Source organism: Euprymna scolopes, chromosome 32 (genome assembly GCF_053919585.1).
Source record: "Euprymna scolopes isolate OS-2025 chromosome 32, ASM5391958v1, whole genome shotgun sequence".
NCBI classification, from domain to species: Eukaryota; Metazoa; Mollusca; class Cephalopoda; order Sepiida; family Sepiolidae; genus Euprymna; species Euprymna scolopes.
This window is the reverse complement of record NC_136513.1, coordinates 11,106,227-11,129,639: the sequence shown is the minus strand read 5'-3', so window position 1 is coordinate 11,129,639 and position 23,413 is coordinate 11,106,227. Positions and strand designations below refer to the sequence as shown.

Sequence of the window (23,413 nt, the reverse complement as noted above, 5' to 3'; positions counted from 1 at the left end):
ATGCGTAGTCAAAATGTTGAACAACATAGAGATCATGCATTTCAAGTGTTTGACAGAATAAAATATACGGCTTCACATTGAAAGAAGCAAAATGTGATTTTTTGGGAAAGAATTAAATACCTGGGTCATATCATAGATAAGGACGGGAGGAAACCCGATCCAGACAGACCCACATCTATAAAAGTCATGCCAGAACCTCATAATGTAACTACATTGCAGAGTTTTTAGGGCTCGCGAACTATTATCAAACGTTCATTAAGACCATGCATGAATTGCGTGCGCCATTTTATGTACTTTAAAAAAAAGACAAAAATAAGACTGGACGCCCGAGTGCCAGGCAGCGTTTAAGAAATTAAAAGATGTATTAACCTCCAATTTATCCCTGACTCATTTCAATCCGAAAGAAGAGATTATTGTCACAACTGACGCAATGTCTTATGGGATCGGGGCGTGTGTACTACACAAGATGCCTGATAGGTCCACTAAGCCGATCGCCCATGCGTCAAGAACTTTACTTCCTGCCGAGAAGAATTACTCCCAAATCGAAAAGGAAGCACTGGGGATCATATTCGGTGTTACAAAATTCCACCGATTTTTACACGGTCGTAAATTTAAATTGCAAACTGACTATAAGCCGCTTATAACCATGTTTGGCTCTAAAAAAGGTCTGCCAACTTAAAAAGCCAACGGACTTCAAAAATGGGCGACTATTCTACTGAATTACGATTTCAGTATGAAATTTCTTACATCTAAGAAGTTAAGTTACGAAAAAGATTGTCGCGATTAATCCCGAAATCAAGTAAACCGCTAGAAGACACAGTAATTGCAAAGTTAAAAGGACTATACACAAATAATATGCAATACGGTCAGGGAACTACCAGTCACTTTGGAAGATATAATAAAGGAGGCTGCAGAAGATAGTTCCATCAAAGAAATGAAACCAAAAATTAAATCGTATGAATCGACGGTGGAAGCTTATTTTCTGTGCAATGAAGTATTGTTGTTCCGAGAAAAAGTAGTAATCCCAGCTACACTACAAGTCTTATGTGATGGTGTAAGTAGACGATACAAGTGCAATGAACTGCAAAGTCACTTGTGTTAAAAGATCATGTAAACTGCTTATAAACACCTAAAGACGAGAGATAAACCGCAGTTTAAGATGTTCCCATATAATTTACTTTTAATGTTCACAATTAGATCTGAATTCGTCGCTTACTTGTAGTATGCGTTTCCTTTGTTTCCCTATCATTTTTACAGTGTTAAAACAAAATTAAAAAGTAAGTTTATGAAACACGCAAATCAGGGCGTTAATAGTATAACCTATTTCAAGTAAATGAAACCTTATTTTCTCATTAAGTTTTTCTTTTCTTTTTTTTTTTTTTTTTGAAGAATCCGTTTATTTCTCTTGTCAATATCTGCTCTCATCCGGTAAGCAGTTCCGATGAGATAAAAAGACATTTTAGTATCGAAAAATAATATTTATCTAGTTATGAAATTAGAGAATCACCTTTACCCGTTTTGCTTATCTTTCGTATTTCTACTCATACTTCAGAAAAATTAAAAGCTTACTTAAAGATATTGTTAATTTCAAAATATTACTTTTTTTCTTGTACTTACATGCTGATGATTTCATGAGTTTTTTTCTAAATTGAATTGTTGCTTCTTGGTTGATAGAAATGTGCTGTCTCGTTATTTAACTGTGTTCTTTAATTGTTTGGCTGATTAAGAATACTGTGCTCATCTGTAATGTTATAGTCACATTAGGATAACATCTGTAATGTTATCCTAATCACAAGGTCGATGTGATTAGGATATTTTTCAGCTGCCTATATTCCATCATCTTAATCTAAATAAAGATATATAAGAAATCGGTTGATCATAATTGTTCAACACACACATTTCTCACATATACATAATTTGCACACGAAAAATAAAGCTTAGGCTGTTTACTCAACTGACACTTTGTAAAAGGATTCAGAATAATAAATGGATTATCCGAATATTTCAGAAAAAAGTAATAATTCCAATAATATAAATTACAAATTTTGATTTAAATTTTGGAAGCCTAATGAACTTAAAACAATGTTAGCTTTAAATTTAATACTTGCAATACCTTAAGATGTACTTCTATAAATATTTTTAATCGTAAAATCTTATACAAACATATATTTGACAGCTGCGATGCGTTTAATTGACCGTAACTGTTCTATATTTTAAATCTAAAAACTGTTTTTACAATTAAAGTTATGTTTTTTGACTTTGATATAATTGAGCACTCAAAACAAATAACTCCAGGAGAAATTAGTTCGTATCTATGAGAACAAGGTGCTACATATTTAACTAGCTAATCGATCCAGTCAAATGATAAAAAATTTATTAGAAATTTTCATAGTTTGTTATCTTTTATTTTAGATAGGATGGAATACTGCTGCCATATCTGGGCAGGAGCTGCTAAAAATAGCCTATCCTGCCTTGACAGAGTACAAAATAGACTTCGTGGCTTAGTAGGGGATGCCCTTTTCTCTATCCTGCAGCCTCTCTCCCACAGAAGAGACGGTGCGAGCCTATCCTTGTTTTATCGTTATTTCCATGGCAGGTGCTCGTCTGAACTCCAATCTCTGGTCACCCCTCGCCAAACCTTGTATTTTTGTTTATAGGACAAAATGAGTCCCAACACGTATATATATATATATATATATATATATATATATATATATATATATATATATATATATATATGTGTGTGTGTTTACACATGTGACGGCACGGTCATTAACAAATTCGTCCACGCAATTCTGAATACCACCGCCAAATCGACATGCCACGCCACGAACAAATACCGTTGAATCGACACACACGTTCTCAAGCGATGAAAATGCATTTAACAGGTCAACCAATATATATGAAACAGCCCTAAAAATAGTGGATACAAAAATATCGATATCAAATATAAGGAACAAAACACCAATAACTATAATAAAATTAAAAATAGAAGAAAAGGACTATAATTTGGTATACGGCCCTATACAATCAAATGTTAAAAACAAAACTTGGCAAGAAATTTCTAGATCTTATTGAAAAACACTTTCCTGCAACCAACCCATTTCACAAAATTTTCAATAAAAATACCTTAAAGGTATCATACAGTTGCTGCGAAAATTTAGAGATGATAATTAAAGCACATAATAACAACATATTAAATAAAATCAATGTAAACAACAACAACAAAATAAACAATAAAAAAGTAGACAGCATGACAAAAATAAAACTAACGCTAGCAGAAATAATAATAATAATAATAATAATAAACCAACCCCAGACAACAACAACCATGCTAGAAATAAAAATACTAATAACGAACAAGATAAATTACAACCGTAGACACCGCACACCTTGCCCACTTCAAAATATGTGCCTAACCAAAAGCGTAGTTTACCAGGCCAGAATATTTGCGCAAGAAACCTCGAATAACAAGAAATATTACGTAGGTATGACTTCCTTAGATTTCAAAACTCGATATTATGATCACAAAAGTACATTCAACAATAAAAAAACACCGTATGAAAGCAACGCTAGCAAATAAATACTGGGAATTCAAGTAAAGCGGACATTCGCCAGTAGTCGAATGGAAAATAATAAGACAAGATACCACATGTAGAGACCTAGACGACCCATGTAGATTATGCTTTCATGAAAAATTTGCTATCCTGTACTTTAGTACAGGATAGCAAATTTTTCATGAAAGCACCCCAACATCTATTAAACTGTAGAAGAGAAATAGCGAACAACAGTGTTCACAGGATAAAATTTCCTCTAGGATAGCGATACAAAATAATATTAAAACTAACAAAACAATAGAAAATAAACAAATAAATAAATTAAATAAACATGAATATACATAAAATATCACACATATATGTATATATATATATATGTATATATATATACATAAATATATATAAACTAACATTAAAAAAACTAACCTAGATGTAAAACAGGTTAAGAAACTAAATATCCAGGCTAAATAGTGCACACACAAAGGAACATGTCAACCAGAGGACAAATAGGCCTTTGTCCGGTAACTGCATGCTCATTGGCTGATAGGAAGGGCGCGGTGGATACTAGAAAGCTGATTGGCTAACTAAAATCTCAATAGAAGGTGCGTATATAAAAACGATAGGCAACCACAAAATTCGCGCATAAGCCTGAAAAGTCCTGGAGTGGATGAAACGCAGAATATTCAGTATAGCTTAATCGCAATATATATTTTATAACTTACTATATATATATATATATATATATATATATATATATATATATATATATATATTTGTTTTCACATCTGACGGCACGGTCCTTAACAAATTCGTCCACGCAATTCTGAATACCACCGCCAAATCGACATGCCATGCCACGAACAAATACCGTTGAATAAATAAAGACTTCCCAAACAGAACCTGAACAATCTCGCCGAATCGACACGCCACGATACGAAAATCCAATAACGCGACGCATGTTATTAAAGAAGTGTATTTCAAAACCCACATATCACTTATCGGCTTGTTCTTTTCATAGCCGTTGGGCGAAACAAAATCATCACTTTCGTGTAAAATGGGTGTAGTTCATTAGTGAACTTGATTTGTAATCGAAAGGTTTGGGTTCGCTTTTCACCGCAGCGAGGCCCGACTCATACGCTTGTGCGCATTCGCGCATACTCGGACACTCCACCCTGATATCGAGATCACATAAATGACAAAGCTGAGCAGGCCACTTCCTCCTGGTACTTCGCCTCAAGGGTAATGGATTAGAAGCTTCCTCAGTAGTGACTGTGCCTACCGGATCGTTAAATTCTCCCTGGTCTGGATCATTGGTTGCGTCATCTTCTGAGGAGCTTTCCTCATCTGTTTTTTCTTACAGCAGTGGGGCTTCGTCATCTGATGAGGTGAGTTCGTTACTGATTACGCAATCATGTAGGCATGCTGGGCACACATCCTCTATGTGGTGTGGTGTTCCATCAACTGAGATCGAGTGCTGGCTATTTATTTTTGTCCCTGTCCCTGTGCCGAACTGCGTCGTGCATCTACCCCTTGGATTCTTCACCCGAACCGCATCTCCCTCCTTGTATGGATTAGCAACTGTGGTGTCGATCACCATAACCTTATCGATGTCCTTGACACTGATCTTATAATTCTATAGCACATTCGCAGGTGCCGTCATGGCCATCTTGTCCTTAAACGTGACGTTGTGCCAGTACACCGCGTCTAAGATCATGCACTTTGTTCTTGCCGCAATGCGCTTTATTGTGCGATCAGATCTCTCAATTATTCTGTTTCCGGGTGGTACGTGGGCGCACTTAAATTGAATGTACACGCCTCACATTTGTGTAAAGTCAGCAAATATCTTTTCGCAAAATGCGGCGCCATTATCTGTAAGCAATTCGGTCGGCGCCCACCTTTCACAGAATATACTTTGCAACTGCTTAATGGCGCTAGCAGCATCCTGTCGGTGCAACTGCCTCCAAATGACACAACGACTAGGGCCACAGTCTATAAACACCAAGTACAACTGAGTGCCGAAATGGGTTATATCCATAGCAAACCTGCTCCAGATTTCTGGAACATAAAGCCTACCTGGTTTCCAATGCACCAGGACTGGGTCTATGGACTCGCATTCTTTACAATCCCCAACCACTGACCGCACTTCAGTTTCAGTTATTAGTGGATTTGCTAACTTAACAAAGTACCATGTCGTTTTGACACCGGGATGTCCACTAGACCGATGAATTGTCTGTATCTGAGACACGTGTACATGTTCAGCGGCCACAGCACACAAAAGTTGTTTCGGTTCTGTCGCTTTACTGACCTCAATTAACCACAGCTGTGGTACTCGAGTAAGTTGGTCAGCTCTGTTATCGTGAGACTTAACGAGCCCTACATCGAACTGTTAGTGCAAATTTGTTTATAAATGCAGGTCACCACTTATCAAGGCTCGGAAGCCACTTGCGGATAAGGGTTGTTGCGTGTACAGTAATCAATGGGATAGTATCGTAGTAATCGTTAGTATTAGAGATTTGATAAAGTGTCTTACTTAAGGGGGAGGTTCATCAGGAATTTGTTTATGATCAACTTAAGGACATCCAGGTTGTAGTCAGGTGGGAAACAGGCAAACGGAAGAGAGTTCAACAGTCGTGCACTTCTAAAAAAGAAGCTTTGTTCATGGAATCTACGTTCTGATTTAGGCACAGATAAAGAGTGGGAAAAAGGGAAAATTAATGACAGTGGTTTCATCTAGACGGGTGTTTTTCGTGAAAGATTGGCGAGGAGGAACCAGAGATTTAAGCTCAGACGAGCGTTTACCATGGAAATAACGATAAAACAAAGACAGGCTCGCAAGTATCTTCTGTGGGAGAGAGGTTGCAGGGAAGAGAAGAGGGCATCCCCCACTAAGACACGAAGTCTATTTTGTACTCTGTCAAGTCAGGATAAGCTGTTTTTAGCAGTCCCTGTCCAGATGTTTCAGTAGTATTCCATCCTTGGACGTACTTGGCTTTTATACAGAGAGGGAGTATCAGTAGTGAGATATCCTCTCGAGCGGTAGAAGGATCCCACCATTTTCCCAGCAACTCTGGCAACAGAACGATGTACGTGTTCCATTTCAGATCAGGAGTAAAGGTCAACCCCAGAAGCTTGTCAAAACATGGAGCCTCCCCAAGACGAGAGTAATCCATTTCAATTGATGCCAGATGGGAATCAGGGCGTTGATGGTGTAAAGATATGAGCTTGGTTTTATATGCATTAAAAGTAACCAGCCACCTCTTCCCCCACTGTACCACGCGCTCAAGATCAGAGGAGAGAGAACTTTGTCATTTACTTACGGCCTTCGATGTGTTGCTATAGATGGTCGTGTCATCGGCGTAAATGTTAGCGAATGATTTAAGTATGTGTTTTAGGAGATCATTGATGTAGATCAGGAAGATAGTTGCGTCCAGCATGGACCCCTGGGGCACTCCAGCATTAATACTGTGGGCCTCTGATTTCTGCCCATAAAGCACTACTTTTATGAGCCTATCAAAGGGAAATGATTTAATAATTGAGAAAACATTTCCAGCTATACCGTAGCTGGAAATCTTGTGAAGTAGATCATACCTTATCGAAGGCCTTTGATATGTCAAGAGTAATTATCCTAGAAAGGAAGCCTTTTTCGATAGATTCACTAATCCTATGAGATATAACCGTAAGCACATCTGCTGTAGATCTAGCAGAATGGAAACAATATTGCATGTCACTAAGAAGGTTATTTCTGCTGAGGTGGTTGACTACTTCTCTATTTAATATGGATTCCAGCAGTTTACTCATGACACACGGGAGACTTATTAGTCTGTACTGAGAAGGAGATGACTTATCACACAGGGCATACTGATGAGGTGTACCTTAATACTTAAATACAGGGTATACTGATGGGGTTTTCCGTCTCCTTAAGGCAACGCTTAAACAGTTTTGTAAGTATGGTTGACAAATTCTTGTTGAAGCTTTTTCAACCCTATAATTGGAATGCCGTCTGGGCCAGTTGCTTTACTGGAATAAAGGTCCTTAATTAGCTTGGCGACCTCACGCAGAGATATTTGTATGTTGCATAGCGTGTTGCCTGTTATAGGAGAAAATACGGGGAGTAGATGGCCTTCGTCGCATAGAGTAGAATTAGCTGTAAAGTTTGGGAAATAGTTTGGTCTTGTTTGATGCTGACGAGATGACCTCAGGTCCATTGATTATGGTTGGGATAGACATGAGCTTCGGGTCAAAGGCCATGATAGCCGAAATAGCTTGTCGCTACACAAAAGAAAGAGCGTTAGAAAGAATATATATACATATATATATATATATATATATATATATATTTCAAATTTGAGGAGGGGAAGTACAGAATGTAATAATGGCTTAATACAGACCAATTAACGTGATTATTAAAAAATAAAAAAAATGAAAATAAAGGTTAGCTTACAAGGTTTCGTCCCTCGCTCAACAGAGCTTAATTGAAGAAAATAGACTAAAAAAAGTCATAAATATGGCGGGGTAAATAAAAAGCGAAAAATAAACGGGAGAGAAAGTAAATTAAGTCATAAAAGGTTTTCTTTTTGCTTGCAAAGAGCAGGTCTTAAATACTTAATAAAAATAGTCTCTGGAATTTTTAAATGAAAGGGCGACTGGGAATTACTCAAGATCGTAAACACGTCAGCACTGAAATTCGTGACAAACGCATAGTTATTTAATAGGGGCTCGCAAATCGCAGAACGATACGTATTATTCAGTACATCCGAGGGTGAAAAATTTGCATAATGAATCTTTGATGGTACATGCTGTTTCAAACGGAAATCCAATCTTTGCGATGTTCGTCCAACATAGTGCGTACTGCAACTACATTTAAATAAATAAATAATAGAATTATTATGGTGGGGTGCCAAATAAAGGACAACATAGGTCTGATTGAAAAAACAACGCGTGGAGTCTATGCAAATAACACCGTTGCACAAAGAGATTTTTTTTTTCTTATTACATTTTCACCCCAAACAAGGCACATTGCCACTTTGGTGTAGGGGGCTACTATCAGGGGAAACATCTACTGGGGTACTATGTAGGGATTAGGGCAGCGAGATGTTGGTTCACGTTGCACTTGAACTTATGCATGTCAGTACAGTTGGGGAAGCAGTGACCTGGAATGGAATTCCAAAGTCTATCTGTTCTGGGGAAGAAACTACTGGAGTAGAAAGATCTTTTACATCTAGGGATCTCTACAGTGTGGGGGTGGGATTTTGCAGCTTGTCGGGTCTGTCGAGGGTGTTCACGTCGTGGGGGCACAAGTGCTTGCAGTTCTTCAGAGCATTCACCATTATAATACTTGTAGAACAGGCAGAGGGATGCAACGTTTCGACGATGGGACAGAGGCTGAAGCTTAGATGCCAGTTTAGGGCCTATCAGATTTGCGACTCTCTTTTGAACCCTGTCAAGGAGCGAGAGACTAGTAGCCGATGCACCGGCCCAAATATGACAGCAATACTCCATACATGGGCGAATAGTGGCCTTATAGAGGTACAGGATACTTTCGGGTGTTAGAAGTTTTCTAGCACGGTAGAGAGAGCCCACCTTCCTCGCAGCGGCCCTGGCAATGCCCTCGATGTAATTGTTCCAACTCATGTTTCCTGTGAACGTTAGGCCAAGGAGCTTGAGAGACGTACTCTCAGATAAAGAGTCGTTGGCCATTGCTATAGGTGGTAGAGAAGGTTTCTTGTAATTATTGAATGAGACCAGTTTTGTCTTGGTGGCATTGAACGTTACCATCCATTTTTGTCCCCATTCCACTACTGATTGGAGGTCATCCTCTAGTGTTTCTGCCATTACTTTAGATATATGTTCATTTGTTTTCCTGTCGTGCCTGCTATAGAGTGTGGTGTCATCAGCATATATACCCATCTCAGAGGCAATTTTGTCGGGGAGGTCATTTATGAATATCAGGAACAGCAGAGGTCCAAGGATAGATCCCTGGGGCACTCCCGCATTTATATCATATTGTTTAGATGTACGACCGTCGAGGAAGCAAATCGGTCACTGATATTACCTAGCCAAGGTAGACGTAGGTAAACAGGACATCTATCAACTATAATTTCTGTGGGTTTATAAAAATTGGGAACTTTCTTATTAATAATGGTTTAAACAACATCTAAGGGGTAACCATTGTTACAAAGAGTCTTAGTGATAAATTTAAGCTCGTCATCCTGGTTAACTTAAGAACAAATTATCAAGGTCCTATGCGCTAAAGTCTTAATCAAATTGTATTTTTGTTTATAGGACAAAAAGAGTCCCAACGCGTATATATATATATATATATATATATATATATATATATATATATATGTGTGTGTGTGTGTGTGTGTGTGTGTGTGTGTGTGTGTGTGTGTGTGTGTGTGTGTGTGTTTTCACATGTGACAGCACGGTCATTAACAAATTCGTCCACGCAATTCTGAATACCACCGCCAAATCGACATGCCACGCCACGAACAAATACCGTTGAATCGACCCACACGTTCCCAAGCCAAACCGAACAATCTCGCCGAATCGACACGCCACGATACGAAAATCCAATAACGCGAGGCATAGTATTAAAGAAATGTATTTCAAAACCCGCAAATCACTTATCACCTTGTTCTTTTCATAGCCGTTGAACGGAACATCGTCACTCAGGTGTAAGATGGTTGTCGTTCATTAGTGGATTTGGTTTGTAATCGAAAGGTCTTGGGTTCCCCTTTCAGTGCAGCTAGGCCCGACTCAAACGCTTGTGCGCTTTCGCGCATGCTCGGCACACTGAAGTACTCTATTAAATGTATTGCTGAATGCAATAAAACAGCCCGATAATGGCTTCACACAATAGCCCCTCTTATTACTGCAACAAAACATGAACATTCCTCGACATGTTGACAACTATAGGTTATTCTAAAAGTCAGTCGTTGTTAGATAACTATACATACTTATCATTAACCTACGTTTGAAGTTACAATATCTGTAATTTTTTTTAATTTCGAAATTACTCATAATATCTATATATTAATTTGCTTGTACGTACGGTGTCACGTCATCATCATCGCAAACATTAATTAATGTGAATTATCTCCCTTTATTGTTCACTCTTTATTAGTTAAAAAATCATTAACCCCTTTTATTTTCCAAAACTTCCCGAACAACAACAACAAAAAAATATATATGAACTGTCTTTTTATGGTTCTGGATTATTTTTAAGATAAGTATGCATAGAAGGTATCGTTCCACAGTTTAAATAGTATTTTACTTACATTTTAACGATGTCTTCTGTTTATTATTGTAGTGTGATACGGAACGCTTATTTTATTTTATTCAGTAATAAATATATTTTTTACATTTAACGTTACGAATTCGTTTTTTTTTTGTTTTTTTTTTACTGTGCCACTTTTTTTTATTTACTTTTGAGTAAGCCTTACATAACAAAAATATGTTTCGAAATAAATGTTACAAAAGTCAAGAATGACTTTATTAAATAAATAACCAAAGTCACCATTCGCAAATACACTGAGTAACAAGGAGTCAAAACATATTTTACGTCTTGTTCTGTTTTGCTTCTGTTTTACGGCATATCAATACTTTTTCATGTTATTTAATGCCGAATCGAGTAATTTTGTAACATTTATACAACTTCACTTTGTTTACATAGTTATTATTTATGTTTTGTCTGTTTTATTTTGCTTCTTTCACAGGCAGTCATCATCTTCTAATGTCCACCGACACAACAATTTTTTTTAATATGAAATAAAACACTTTGTTTCATTACTTATGATTTAATTTCTTTAAAGAAATATTTATTTCCTATTTAAAGATTTTCAGTATATTTTATTTAATTGAAGAAATACTTATTGTTCATACATATATTTTTTTCCAATATTTTTATTACATTGTTCCTATTTACAATGCCTCCCCACGGGACAGAGTAAGACACCAGGGTGTTTTTTTAACGTGGAGAAAAGGAACAAAAATTAAAATTGTCTCAGTCGTGAAGAATTTCTCCTCCACTGACAGAGAACAAGAAATTGAAGTGCAGCATCTGAAGAACAGATACTAAACTTTGATCTTGTCCCGAAGGTTTTATTACATTGTTAGTTGAAGTTTCAGAATAGTTAACCCCCTTCCCCATATTAAGAATGGCTTTCAGCATGATTCTTACAATAGCGGTATCAAAGTTTTTTTTTTTCTTATTTTAAAACAAATTATAAAAAAAAGATACAATACCATTAAATGATTTTTAATATAAAAAACGGTTTCATTAATTAAGAAATATTTATTCTCTTGTATCAAAATAGGTTCAAAATAGTTAACCCTTCCCCCATAACCGTTTTTTTTTCAGTAAAATACTTTGTCTCAATAATTATGGTTTAAATAAATATTCATTCCTTATTTAAAGATTTACAGTATATTTTATTTAACTGAAGAAATATTTATTGTTCATACATATATTTTTCCCTTATTCTTTTTCATTGTTAGGTGAAGTTTCAGAATAGTTACCCCCCCCCATATTAAGAATGGTTTTCAGCATGATTCTTACAATAGTGCTATCAAAATTTATTGATTTTTCTTATTTAACAAAAATTATTAAAAAAAGATACAAGAACATTTTTCTCATTAAATCGTTATTTAGCTGAAGGTTTAGAATAGTCAAACCCTCTCCCTTATTAAGAATGGCATTTTTATTATTTCACCATGATGCTTACATTTTTCTAAATATAAAAAAATAGATACAAGAAAATGTTAAGCTTCTTTTATTTTTTCATGGAAATGTCAGATCAAAGTTCGGAATAACTTTTACTTTATAGCCAATTAGCCAGCTGTATTAAAATGTTTTAGCATTTAATACCTAATAAGGTTTTCGCTTCAATTGCCACAAGCAGACGATATCGATTCAAAGGAGGTAATTCGTCAACAATTGTTTTAGCCGAATTTTACGGTAAAGCTTCTATATAAGTCACAAAATTATCTACTAAACCAGTGTAACTTGGTGAATTTTCGTTATTCATTAAACCGTAAACAAACAACACCATCGTCAACAACAAAAACAGAGCTTTGCTTCAACAAAGTTTACTGACTTGTGGATAAGTCATCCAGCAGTAAATGATTATCAGCAGCTTATTTTGATGATCAGAAACTAAATATTTAATCCGGCGTAAGTTTTTAACATTTTTTTATCATTCTTACTGTAAATATTTAAAATAATTAAATGACTTTCGGCAATTTTAGAAACGGCCATTAGAATACTTAAATTTTAATCTAGCCATCCTTTATTTATAGAGATAAATTAGAAAAAGTATCGACTATTAAATACCCTTTTAAAAATTATGCAACTTAACTTTTTTAATATCAAATAAACACTTTGTTTCATTACTTAGGATTTAAACAAATATTTATTCTCAATTTTTACATTTTTCGTATATTTTACAAAATTCAATATATAATTTATTGAAATGAAATTATTAAGTTATTCATCAAAATAAAATAGCATGTTCACAAATAAATGTATGCTTCTACACTTGGTAGCCGAAAAAAACGCTTATGTTTTTTGAGCACATCTGCTGCCAGAATCCAAGGAAGACATCAGTACTTTAAACTATGACCGAATCATGAAATAATTGGAAAGCGTGTACAGTTCTTTAATCAAAGCAAAAATAGGTGCTTCTACACTTTTACTTCAATATATTTATTGAATAAATAAAATAGTTTCTACATTTTAAAATACTAATGTCTCTCTTGGATTCTGGCAGCAGGTGCGCTGAAAAACATGGCATCTTTTTTTCGGCGACAAAGTGTAGAAGCACCAATAAATGTTAGGAGAGGGAATAATTTATTATTAAATAATTTATATAATTCACCTAGATATCATCTAGATATTCTTTTTACAGAGCTAAATTATGAAAATATTGATTTAAATTCCCTCTTAGAAAAATTACACATTAATGATTTTTAATATAAAAAACGGAAAACGGTTTCATTAATTAAGAAATATTTATTCTCATTTTAAACATTTATATTGAATTTTATTTCATTATAGAAACATTTATTTTTCATATCAAAATCTTTTATTTATAATTTTTTTTTTATTAAGACCAATTAAATTTTCACACAGAATGAACCAAATCACTACCACTACAATGGAAGATACAAGATGTGCAGCAAGAGAACGACAAAGACGAAGGCGTCAGCAGCTACGAACTGAAGAAAGGGATAATATCAGATTGCAAAGGAGAACAATATTGAGACAGCAAATAAATAACATGACTGAAGAAGACAGACAACTTTATCTGAAAAATGAAAGAGCTAGGCAACGGGAAAGAAGAAACAATATGAATGAAGCAGAAAGACAAAATATCCCGTATTATTTTGTAGGTAACATGAGTTTGATTTGCTCATTTTGTAGAGCACTTAGATTTCGAGATGAAGCATTGAATTGTTGTCAAAAGGGAAAAGTTTCTCTTCCTCCATTACAAGATTATCCTCCTCAACTCCAAAGGTTACTCGAAGGTAATGACCAAGAAGCATTTAATTTCAGATCCAATATACGCAATTACAACTCATCATTTTCATTTGCATCATTTGGAGCAAATATTGTCCGCCCTCCTGGAGGAGGCCCCTATTGTTTTCGCTTACAAGGTCAAATCTATCATTATTCCAGTACTCTGCACCCAAATAATGAAGAGGAGAGAAAATATGGACAAATTTACATCTTGGACTCATCTGAAGCAAATCAACTCCGGTGTAATTTACCAGAAAATAATAAATGTATCCAAAGTGTCTTTGAAACCATAGCTACAGTTATGGAGAACAATCCTTATGCCCAAGCTTATAAAAATATGACGGCTATTGATTTAGAAGAGGAAGCACGTGCTATAAGGGAAAATGTAAAGCCAAGGAGAGTTTCGATGCATTTCACCGCTGGTCCAGATATCAAAATATGTAACAATCCAATAAACAACGAAATAGGTGTAGCATTTGTTGGTGAGGATGGTGCTCCACCTGCTAACAGAGATATTATTGTTTACCCACATTCTCAACCAAAACACCGAATTTCTTATCTGTCTTGCCACTTGGACCCCATGATATATCCCATATTATTTCCAAATGGTGAACAAGGCTGGCACATAAACATGCAACATAGGCCAGAACGGCAAACAAGAGTTCGCAATAAAGTGAAAATGCAAGAGTATTACAGTTATCGCCTTGCAATTAGAGATTCATTCAGTATTATCCATAGATCTGGTAAACTATTCCAACAATATGTAGTTGATGCATATGTGAAAGTTGAAGGGTGCAGATTGAACTTCATTAAAAGCCATCAAAGTCAACTAAGAGCAGCTCAATATTCTGGTTTAATGGATCATTTAGCAAGGAATGAAGATGGCGATCCTGGTGTACCAGTTATTCTACCATCTTCATTTACAGGAAGTCCTAGGAATCTTCAACAACTGTATCAAGATGCAATGGCAGTTTTCTGTAAATATAGAAAGCCAGACCTATTCCTTACCAATACATGTAACCCAAGATGTCCTGAAATATTAAACAACTTGGGGTCATCAGAACTTGCACAAAATCGACCTGACTTGATATCACGTGTGTATCATGCACATCTAACTGAACTTTTGAAAGACATTAAAGACAGACATATATTGGGAACTCCTGCTGCATATGTTTACGTTATTGAATTTCAAAAAAGAGGGTTACCACACTGCCACATGATCATAATGCTGCGAGATCAGGATAAGATCAGAACAGTTCAACAAATTGATGCAATTGTGTCAGCAGAAATACCTGGACCTGAAGATCCAGAGCTTCGTGATTTAGTTAAATCTTTAATGGTGCATGGTCCATGTAGTGCAGTTAATCCTAATTCTCCTTGCATGAGTAAAGGATTATGCAAAAAAATTCCAAAGACATTTAGAGAAGAAACAGTAGAAAACATTGATGGATACCCGGCTTACAAGCGTGCAAATAATGGTGACTTAGTTCAAGTCGGTAATTTTACTGTTGATAATAGATACATAGTCCCTTTCAACAAATTTCTTCTGAGAAAATATCGAGCTCATATTAACTTAGAAATCTGCTCCTCAGTCAAGAGTATAAAATACATATTTAAATATGTTTATAAAGGACATGATAGTGCTATGATGGAGGTTAATAACCATGATTCATCTATTACTATTGATCAAGGAGAAACAATGCGATCAGAACAAAGAGATGAAGTAAAGCAATATCTATCATGCATATATGTATCACCTCCAGAAGTAATGTGGCGTCTTTCTGACTATAAAATGCATGGACAGTCTCATGGTGTGTACCGTTTAGCTGTACACATGCCTGGGGAGCAACAGATTTATTATCAACATGGACAAGCTGAACAAGCAATTCAACAAGCACAACAACGTCACACAAATTTGACTGCTTGGTTTGAACTAAATCAGAATGATATTACTGCTAACCAATATTTTTACTGTGATATTCCACATCATTATGCATTTAACAAAACTACTACAAAATGGACTAAAAGAGAGCGGTCAAGTAATTTGATCACAAGAATGTATTCAGTTTCATCAAACCAAGGTGAAAAGTTTTATTTACGGATTCTGATTCTTCATGTCTCTGGAGCAAAGTCATTTGAAGATTTGAGAACAGTCCAAGGTCATACATTCCCTACATTTAGAGAAGCTTGCATCAGCCTTATATTATTGCAAGATGATACTGAATTAGAAAATGCTCTTACTGAAGCTGCTACATTTAGAATGCCACAACAAATACGTAGCATGTTTGCAATGCTGTGTCTTTATCATCATCCAGTGGATGCCTTTCAATTATTCATTAACCATAAACAGAGCATGATTGAAGACCTCATTTCTGCTTATGATGAAAGCATATGTGAAAACATTTCACTTCATTTGATAAAAGCAATATTTATTGAGCATGGTTCTTCTTGCCAGGCAATGGGTTTACTTGAACCAACAGGTGATCCTCCAACAGATAATATGACTCGAAATACAAACCAGCCTAATGTTGAATTGCTAAACAATGAACAATTAGAGGTCTTTAATACTATAATCAAGGCTGTTATGGCAACTGAAAAAGAAGCCCCACACAACAATTGCTTCTATTTAGATGCCCCAGCCGGATCAGGAAAAACCTTTTTATTCAACATGTTATATGATTACTTCACCTCCAGCAGTACTGTAACGGCCACTGCAGCATGGACTGGCATTGCTGCAATGCTACTAACTTCAGGGAAAACATTCAAACTACCTGTACCTCTGACAGAAACCAGTGTCTGTAACGTTTCTCCTGTATCAGAGCATGCTTCTTTTTTGAGAAAAGTAAAGGTGTTCATCATAGACGAAGCCTCTATGATACCTAATCATGCACTGCTTGCTATAGATAGATGTTTACAAGATATAATGGGTAACGATAAAATATTTGGTGGAAAATTTCTCATACTTGGAGGTGACTTCAGGCAAATTTTGCCAGTAGTGCCACATGGATCGCCTACATCTATTATAGATACCTGTCTTAAAAGATGCACATCGTGGCATCATTTCAGTCAATTACAGCTAACACAAAACGTCAGAACTAACATAAATTAACAGGAGTTTTGTAGATGGCTCCTTTATCTTGGTAATGGTACACTAATGAGCAGTCTTAATGACGTTCCTGTAGATGCCATAGATGTTCCTGATGATTCGGTATGTAATGGTTCTCTAATTTCAGAAATATTTGATTGCAACCCTCAAGAAATGGAAAATAGAATCATCATGACTCCAAAAAATACAGAATGTTTAACAGTACATGAAGAAATTATAAATAATCTTCCCGAAGGCATACATACATATTTAAGTACAGATTACATCTCCGATGGTGATGCTGAACTTCAAAATTATCCTATCGAGTTCATAATTTCATTAACTCCATCTGGAATGGCAACTCACCGACTTAATGTGAAAATAGGGGCAATAGTAATGCTACTGCGAATTTTATCCATAAATCAAGGACTTTGTAATGGAACTAGAATGAAAATAAAAGAATGTCATCAAAACAGCATTATTGCTATTTTAATTAATGGATCTAATAGAGGTTCCACAGTTATCATTCCAAGAATTAAGTTAAAGCCAAGTGATACAAATGTTCCGTTTGCATTTCATCCGATACAGTTTCCAATACGATTAGCATATTCACTGACCATCAATAAAGCACAAGGCCAAACTTTTGATAAGGTTGGTATATATCTTCAACAACCTGTATTTCCTCATGGTCAGCTGTATGTGGCATGTTCAAGAGCTCGATCTAAGTACAGTGTGAAATTTAAGGTAATGCAACTGCATGGAGATGATAATCAGGGCAGAAAGCGTGGTGTAACATATACTAAGAATATTGTTTACCGTGAAATATTATGAAAACAATCAGGAACAGCTATGGAATCTAAAAATTAACTTGGATGTAAATATGATTTTGGAAAAAAAAAATTTAATTGCTTTCCTTATATTTAAAATTCATAATTTGATGAAAAGGTAGTGTACAGTTTGTTTAACTTTACTTAATTATATAACATTGACATAAATTTGATAGGTACAACCTACCTCACATAATTTTGATTATCAAAAAATCAAAATTTAACTTTACTTCGTAAGTTTTACAGAAACACTTCATTTTCTATGCACACAAGAATCTGAATATTATAACAGATTACAATGTTTTTATGGAAAAAAAATTTTGTACAAAAAATTCAAAGTGTTCTATTTATATTATCAGGAAGTTGTGATGCATTAATTAAAATATATATCAATAATTTGACTTAAAAAATATTTGTGAATTTCCAAATCTTCATTGAATAAAATTAAAAATCAATAGAAAAGTCTATTGCATATGTAAAAGTTGACGGTTGCTTATTTAACTTCATTAAAAGCTATCAAAGTCAACCAAGAGCTGCTCAATAGTCTGGCTTAATGGATAATTTAGCAAGGAATGAATGTTGTTATTCTGGTGTACCAGTTATTCTACCATCTACATTTACAGGAAGTCCTAGGAATCTACAACAGCTTTATCAAGATAAAATGGCAGTTTTCTGTGACCTATTCATTACTCACACGTGTAATCCAAAATGTCCTGAAATATTAAACAATTTGGAGTCATCGGAAATTTCACAAAATCGATGTCAATAATGTCACAGTTTTTTTAAATTCACAGTCTGACTCCCAAGAACCTGCTGACTGACCACTATTCTCACTCCAAGCAGCTGATCGACGTCCCTGTCACCGCCTCAATCATCACCAGTACTTCCTGACAATATCAACAGCATCAGTTACGATCGCATTGACCTTCAATAAAAGTTTAAACTAAAGTTGTTTGTTCTACTTGCTTCCATACGTTCATTTTTGTAATATAACAATAAGGAATTTCTTACTGATGTGTTTTAAAAGATTTTTAACTACCGTGGAATTTCCACGGGTCCCGCTAGTTTATAAGTAATACACATAATCAACTCTATCCATGTCATGAAAATGTTTATCCGAGTTATTGCTCATCTTGATAAAACTAAGATGCCATTTATTTAGCTACAAAATAGAAAAATCATTTCACTAAGAAAACGTCTAGAAGAAGAGTCTAATAAACGCGACACGATGCATTATCAAATTATCAGAAAATGTATTGAGTCGTAAAAATTAAGAAAGGTTTAAAATTTATGAGATTGTGCTGAACTATTTCAAATAAGGAATTATTTCGCATATCAGGAATTATGATTTAATTTGCATAGAAAGTGATCTGACTTTACATAGAAATTACTATTTGGACTTGATAAAGTTTCTACTACGTATAGAAAACATATATGTGGATCCAGCCATCTTGTGTCTTAATTATGATCAAGATGTTTACACCATGATAGTTTTCTATACCTTTTTATCCCAGGCCAAATAGTGCATATCATTTGCACTCAAAGTACTACAATAACAATTTGCCTATAATTCTTTCTCTTATAACTAAATATTTTATTTGTTAGACTTTTGATATCAATGATAAAGCACCCCTCATTCAAAATTATCGCTCTATATGTTTTCATCGTTTTTAACTTTAGTTAGTGCATCACACCCGGCACAGCTATAATATTTCACTATTATTTTACACCATGCGTGAATTTTAGCAATACACTTTTTACTCTGGTCATTATAACTGCCATATCTTAACAGTCATAAAAGATCCTAGAGCTTTGTATGCAAAATCCCTAGAGAAGGCATGCAGTTCTCTTCAAGAAAAGAGAAAATCGTACAGTATGAGGAGAAAACAATTTCAATTGGCCAATTTTCCATCGTCTATATCCAGTCATATAAACAGAATACATCACATTAATTTTGATGTGCTCCATGGATGAATCAATGGGCGCATGTCATTACTGATTTTAATACAAAAAATTACTCCTTGATGCAATTCAGACCGAGATGGGTATATAGATTCTTATAATATGATGCTTCATTCTCTTAATTATAACAATACCTCGTACCCATAGCCAATGAAATAGCTGAATCGTTAAGTGCCTAGATGATTCCTTATTCAACATATATAGAAACATTGTATACTACTTTAACGACGGTCCTATTTTTAAGTACAACAAGTCTTGCTAACAACCGATTGTTATGGCTTATTGCACATTAACATGTAGTAAAACATTCAAACTCGAAAACTTACGATTTAAACGTACAGCGAAGCACAAACAAGCTTAGCTATTTCTACCTAACTTGAAAACTAATATTTGTCAAATATTATATCCTTGAAGAGGCATCGTTCAGCAATCTAGCTACACAAATTGGATTGATAAACAAACTAATTCTCGCTTTCTATTGTGTAGAGTAAAAACTCAACACTGTAATTTAATAGGCCCCACGCTCTATCCCGTCGCTGGCATACTGGAACGTGTTATAGTTTTACGAGTGTTTCCACATAAGGTGCTCGAACGCAGTTATTGTCATTTATGCTTTTTCAATCTGCATTATAAAACTGTAATGAGAACCATAAATTTGAAGGATGCGCTCTACTAATACACTCTCTGATTCAGAGTATTTACTAACATCTCATTTTAAATGAATCTCGTTTGATTTGAATAAAATACATAAAAAATCATCATGAATGTTGCTAAAAATATTTACATTAATATGTTTACGCTGAGAGAAACCTTGCCAGGTAGCAGATTAATATCAAATATACACACAAAAAATAAGCAAGTCAATCGGCGTTTTGTGTAAGAATACGATTGTCACAAATTAGTAGATGATTATCCGTGAAGAAAGGAAAGAACTACATGGGCACTGATTAACGCGGTAAGGACATCCGTGTGTATAGGCAGACATTGCTTTAATCCTGTTTTCCTCTATACATATGCTTGCCATCGGCTAGTACGTAACATGAGAGCAACCATGCGGAGGATTACATTTACGAGGCATTATATAATTCCACTCGGCAATCAATAGACATGATTAACTACATTGTCTACCTCGCAAGATAAAAATACCGAAATTGGTTTTATATTATCGGCAAAGTGACTACGCTGCAAGTCAGACTAATGCTGTATAACGTTAAAGCTATTAGTGTTATTATGAACTTCTTACACAAGTTTATTGACCACTGCCAGGAATTGTAACAGGTATTCAGTAAAATGGTTTCAGTCTAAACTATATATATATATATATATATACATATATATATATATATACATATATATATATATATATATATATATACATAAAACATTTCTCTTGATCAGAGATTTAAAAGACTGACAAATAGATCTTCGAGAACGAATTTATTTTATTTTTTTAATCTACGTACAGATGCACATAAACATCCTATATATATATATATATATATATATATATATATATATTATATACTTATATATATACATACATATATATAGCAATATATATACAGATATATAGCAATATATATATATATATATATATATATATATATATATATATTCTCTTTAATGACCCGTAATCTGACTATGGTATTGGGGATTCTTTTATAAAAAGGCAGAATAAAAACAGTCTTTATTCATTAAAAATAATGTGTTTCAAACGTTATTAGCTTCGCGTATTTGTGCTCTTTCCAGAACATTATATATGATAGATTTCAGAAGCTCTGGATTATGGTTTAACGTATTTAACGTGATTCGGAACCTATAGCCCCCACACTTGAAAGAAAACACCAGGCACGAAATAACGGAGTTAAATCGCAATCCAGAGATTCTGCAATATATTTGGAAAAAGTACAAATTTGCGAAGTTGAATATGGGCAACATTAAAAAAATAATTGTTTTCATAATAAAGATTGTTTAAATTTTTTGATTTTTTGTACCAAAAGCATTCCCAATGCCTTACCAAGATTGTGTTTAAATTACAGCTGGTCAAGCAATATATCTGGAAGGTCATGTTCGTAGCTTCTGTTTCATGCGTGGGACTTGCCTATATTATGACGTCTCTCTCTGAGTGGCAACACCTTCTGGTACTTATGGTTTAACTAGATTATCCTGTATTGCAAAAAGAGAAGAATCGGGATATTCTTATAATCATTATTTTTTCTCGCCGATTAACAAAATTCTTACGGGACATTAAGCTTCAATTTGTTCACTTTTTATGAATATACTTAGTTCAATTTTTCCTGAGTTTTTTTTTTTTTACCTGATTTTTGCCTTTTTGTGATATGGCACTCTGGTATTTCTGGTCTATGTTTTGAAAGCACTTCTATTGGAGAATGCATAATTGTCAGGACAGAAATTTCAAATAGATTATATGAGAAGTTGATTTAATTCTCTCAGGTATTTCATGAAGTCTGTATTTTGCACCCTCTTTAACTTATTCTAATGTCATATACCAGATTGTTTCACTAGATAAATAAATAAAACCACTATACCAAAAAAATTAAAAAGAAATGAAGAAAAATAAAGTGACCTTAATGTATCTATGTTTTTAAATCGTTGCTTGATTTGGAGATTTTAAAAGTATTACAATTTCCTACCTCACCAGAAAGGGCAAACTAGTTTTTCATGTCTCTGTTTAGAAGCAGTATAAATTAATGAACTTGAGGAGTCTTCGCAGCGTTAATGTAAATGTGTAAATTCTTTACCGTACATGATAAAAATCTTGGCCTAATCACTGATAGGTATAACAAAACACCATTAGTGTTTAAAAGAACCGCAACTGCAGCACGTGAACTGTACTTTAATAATATTGTTACTGTTTAGAATAGGTATACTACAAAGTAAGAATTATATAGAACTAGCAGGGATACCCGACATTGTCCGAGATTGAATGATAATCACCGAATATTTCACATTCCTATATTTGTATTGTCATCAAAATCCTTGCCTCACATGGCTCCATGCAGTAACTTAATCCAAAATATATGTTATTCTACATAGCATTTAGAGAATCTACTATTTTTTTATAAAATTATTTTATATAAACCTGAAATGATTTTTATTTTTATTTTTTTTTATTTTATTTATTTATTTTTTTGCGGAAAAAAAATGAAAGAATCAGTTCTTATAGTGGCCAATTTGGGGGAAAGATTACATTATTGTTGATGTTTCCACTAACCCTCTTCTAGCAAAGAAATGAAACTATTTATTTGTCCCGCCCCTGCCAAACAAAAGGATCAATTTTTTTTTTAATTTAAATTCTATCTGTATGTTTTTTGCGCGAAAAAAATGAAAGAATTACTAATTTTTTATGGCAAAACAGTAAAAAAAAAATGCCACATTATAGGCTATGTTTTCATTATCCTCCCTCACGGGTGAAGAAATAAAACCAAATTTATTTTTTTAT

At 34.5% G+C, this 23,413-nt stretch overlaps 1 protein-coding gene across 1 annotated transcript; it reads left to right on the top strand.

The window, feature by feature from the left end:
• Positions 1-13,714: 13,714 nt before the first annotated feature.
• LOC145256087 (uncharacterized) lies at positions 13,715-21,982 on the top strand. Its single transcript, XM_080114669.1, has 3 exons — positions 13,715-14,819; positions 15,708-16,469; positions 21,951-21,982. The coding sequence occupies exons 1-3, from the start codon at positions 13,715-13,717 to the stop codon at positions 21,980-21,982; spliced, it is 1,899 nt and encodes a 632-aa protein (XP_079970795.1).
• The last annotated feature ends 1,431 nt before the right edge of the window (positions 21,983-23,413 follow it).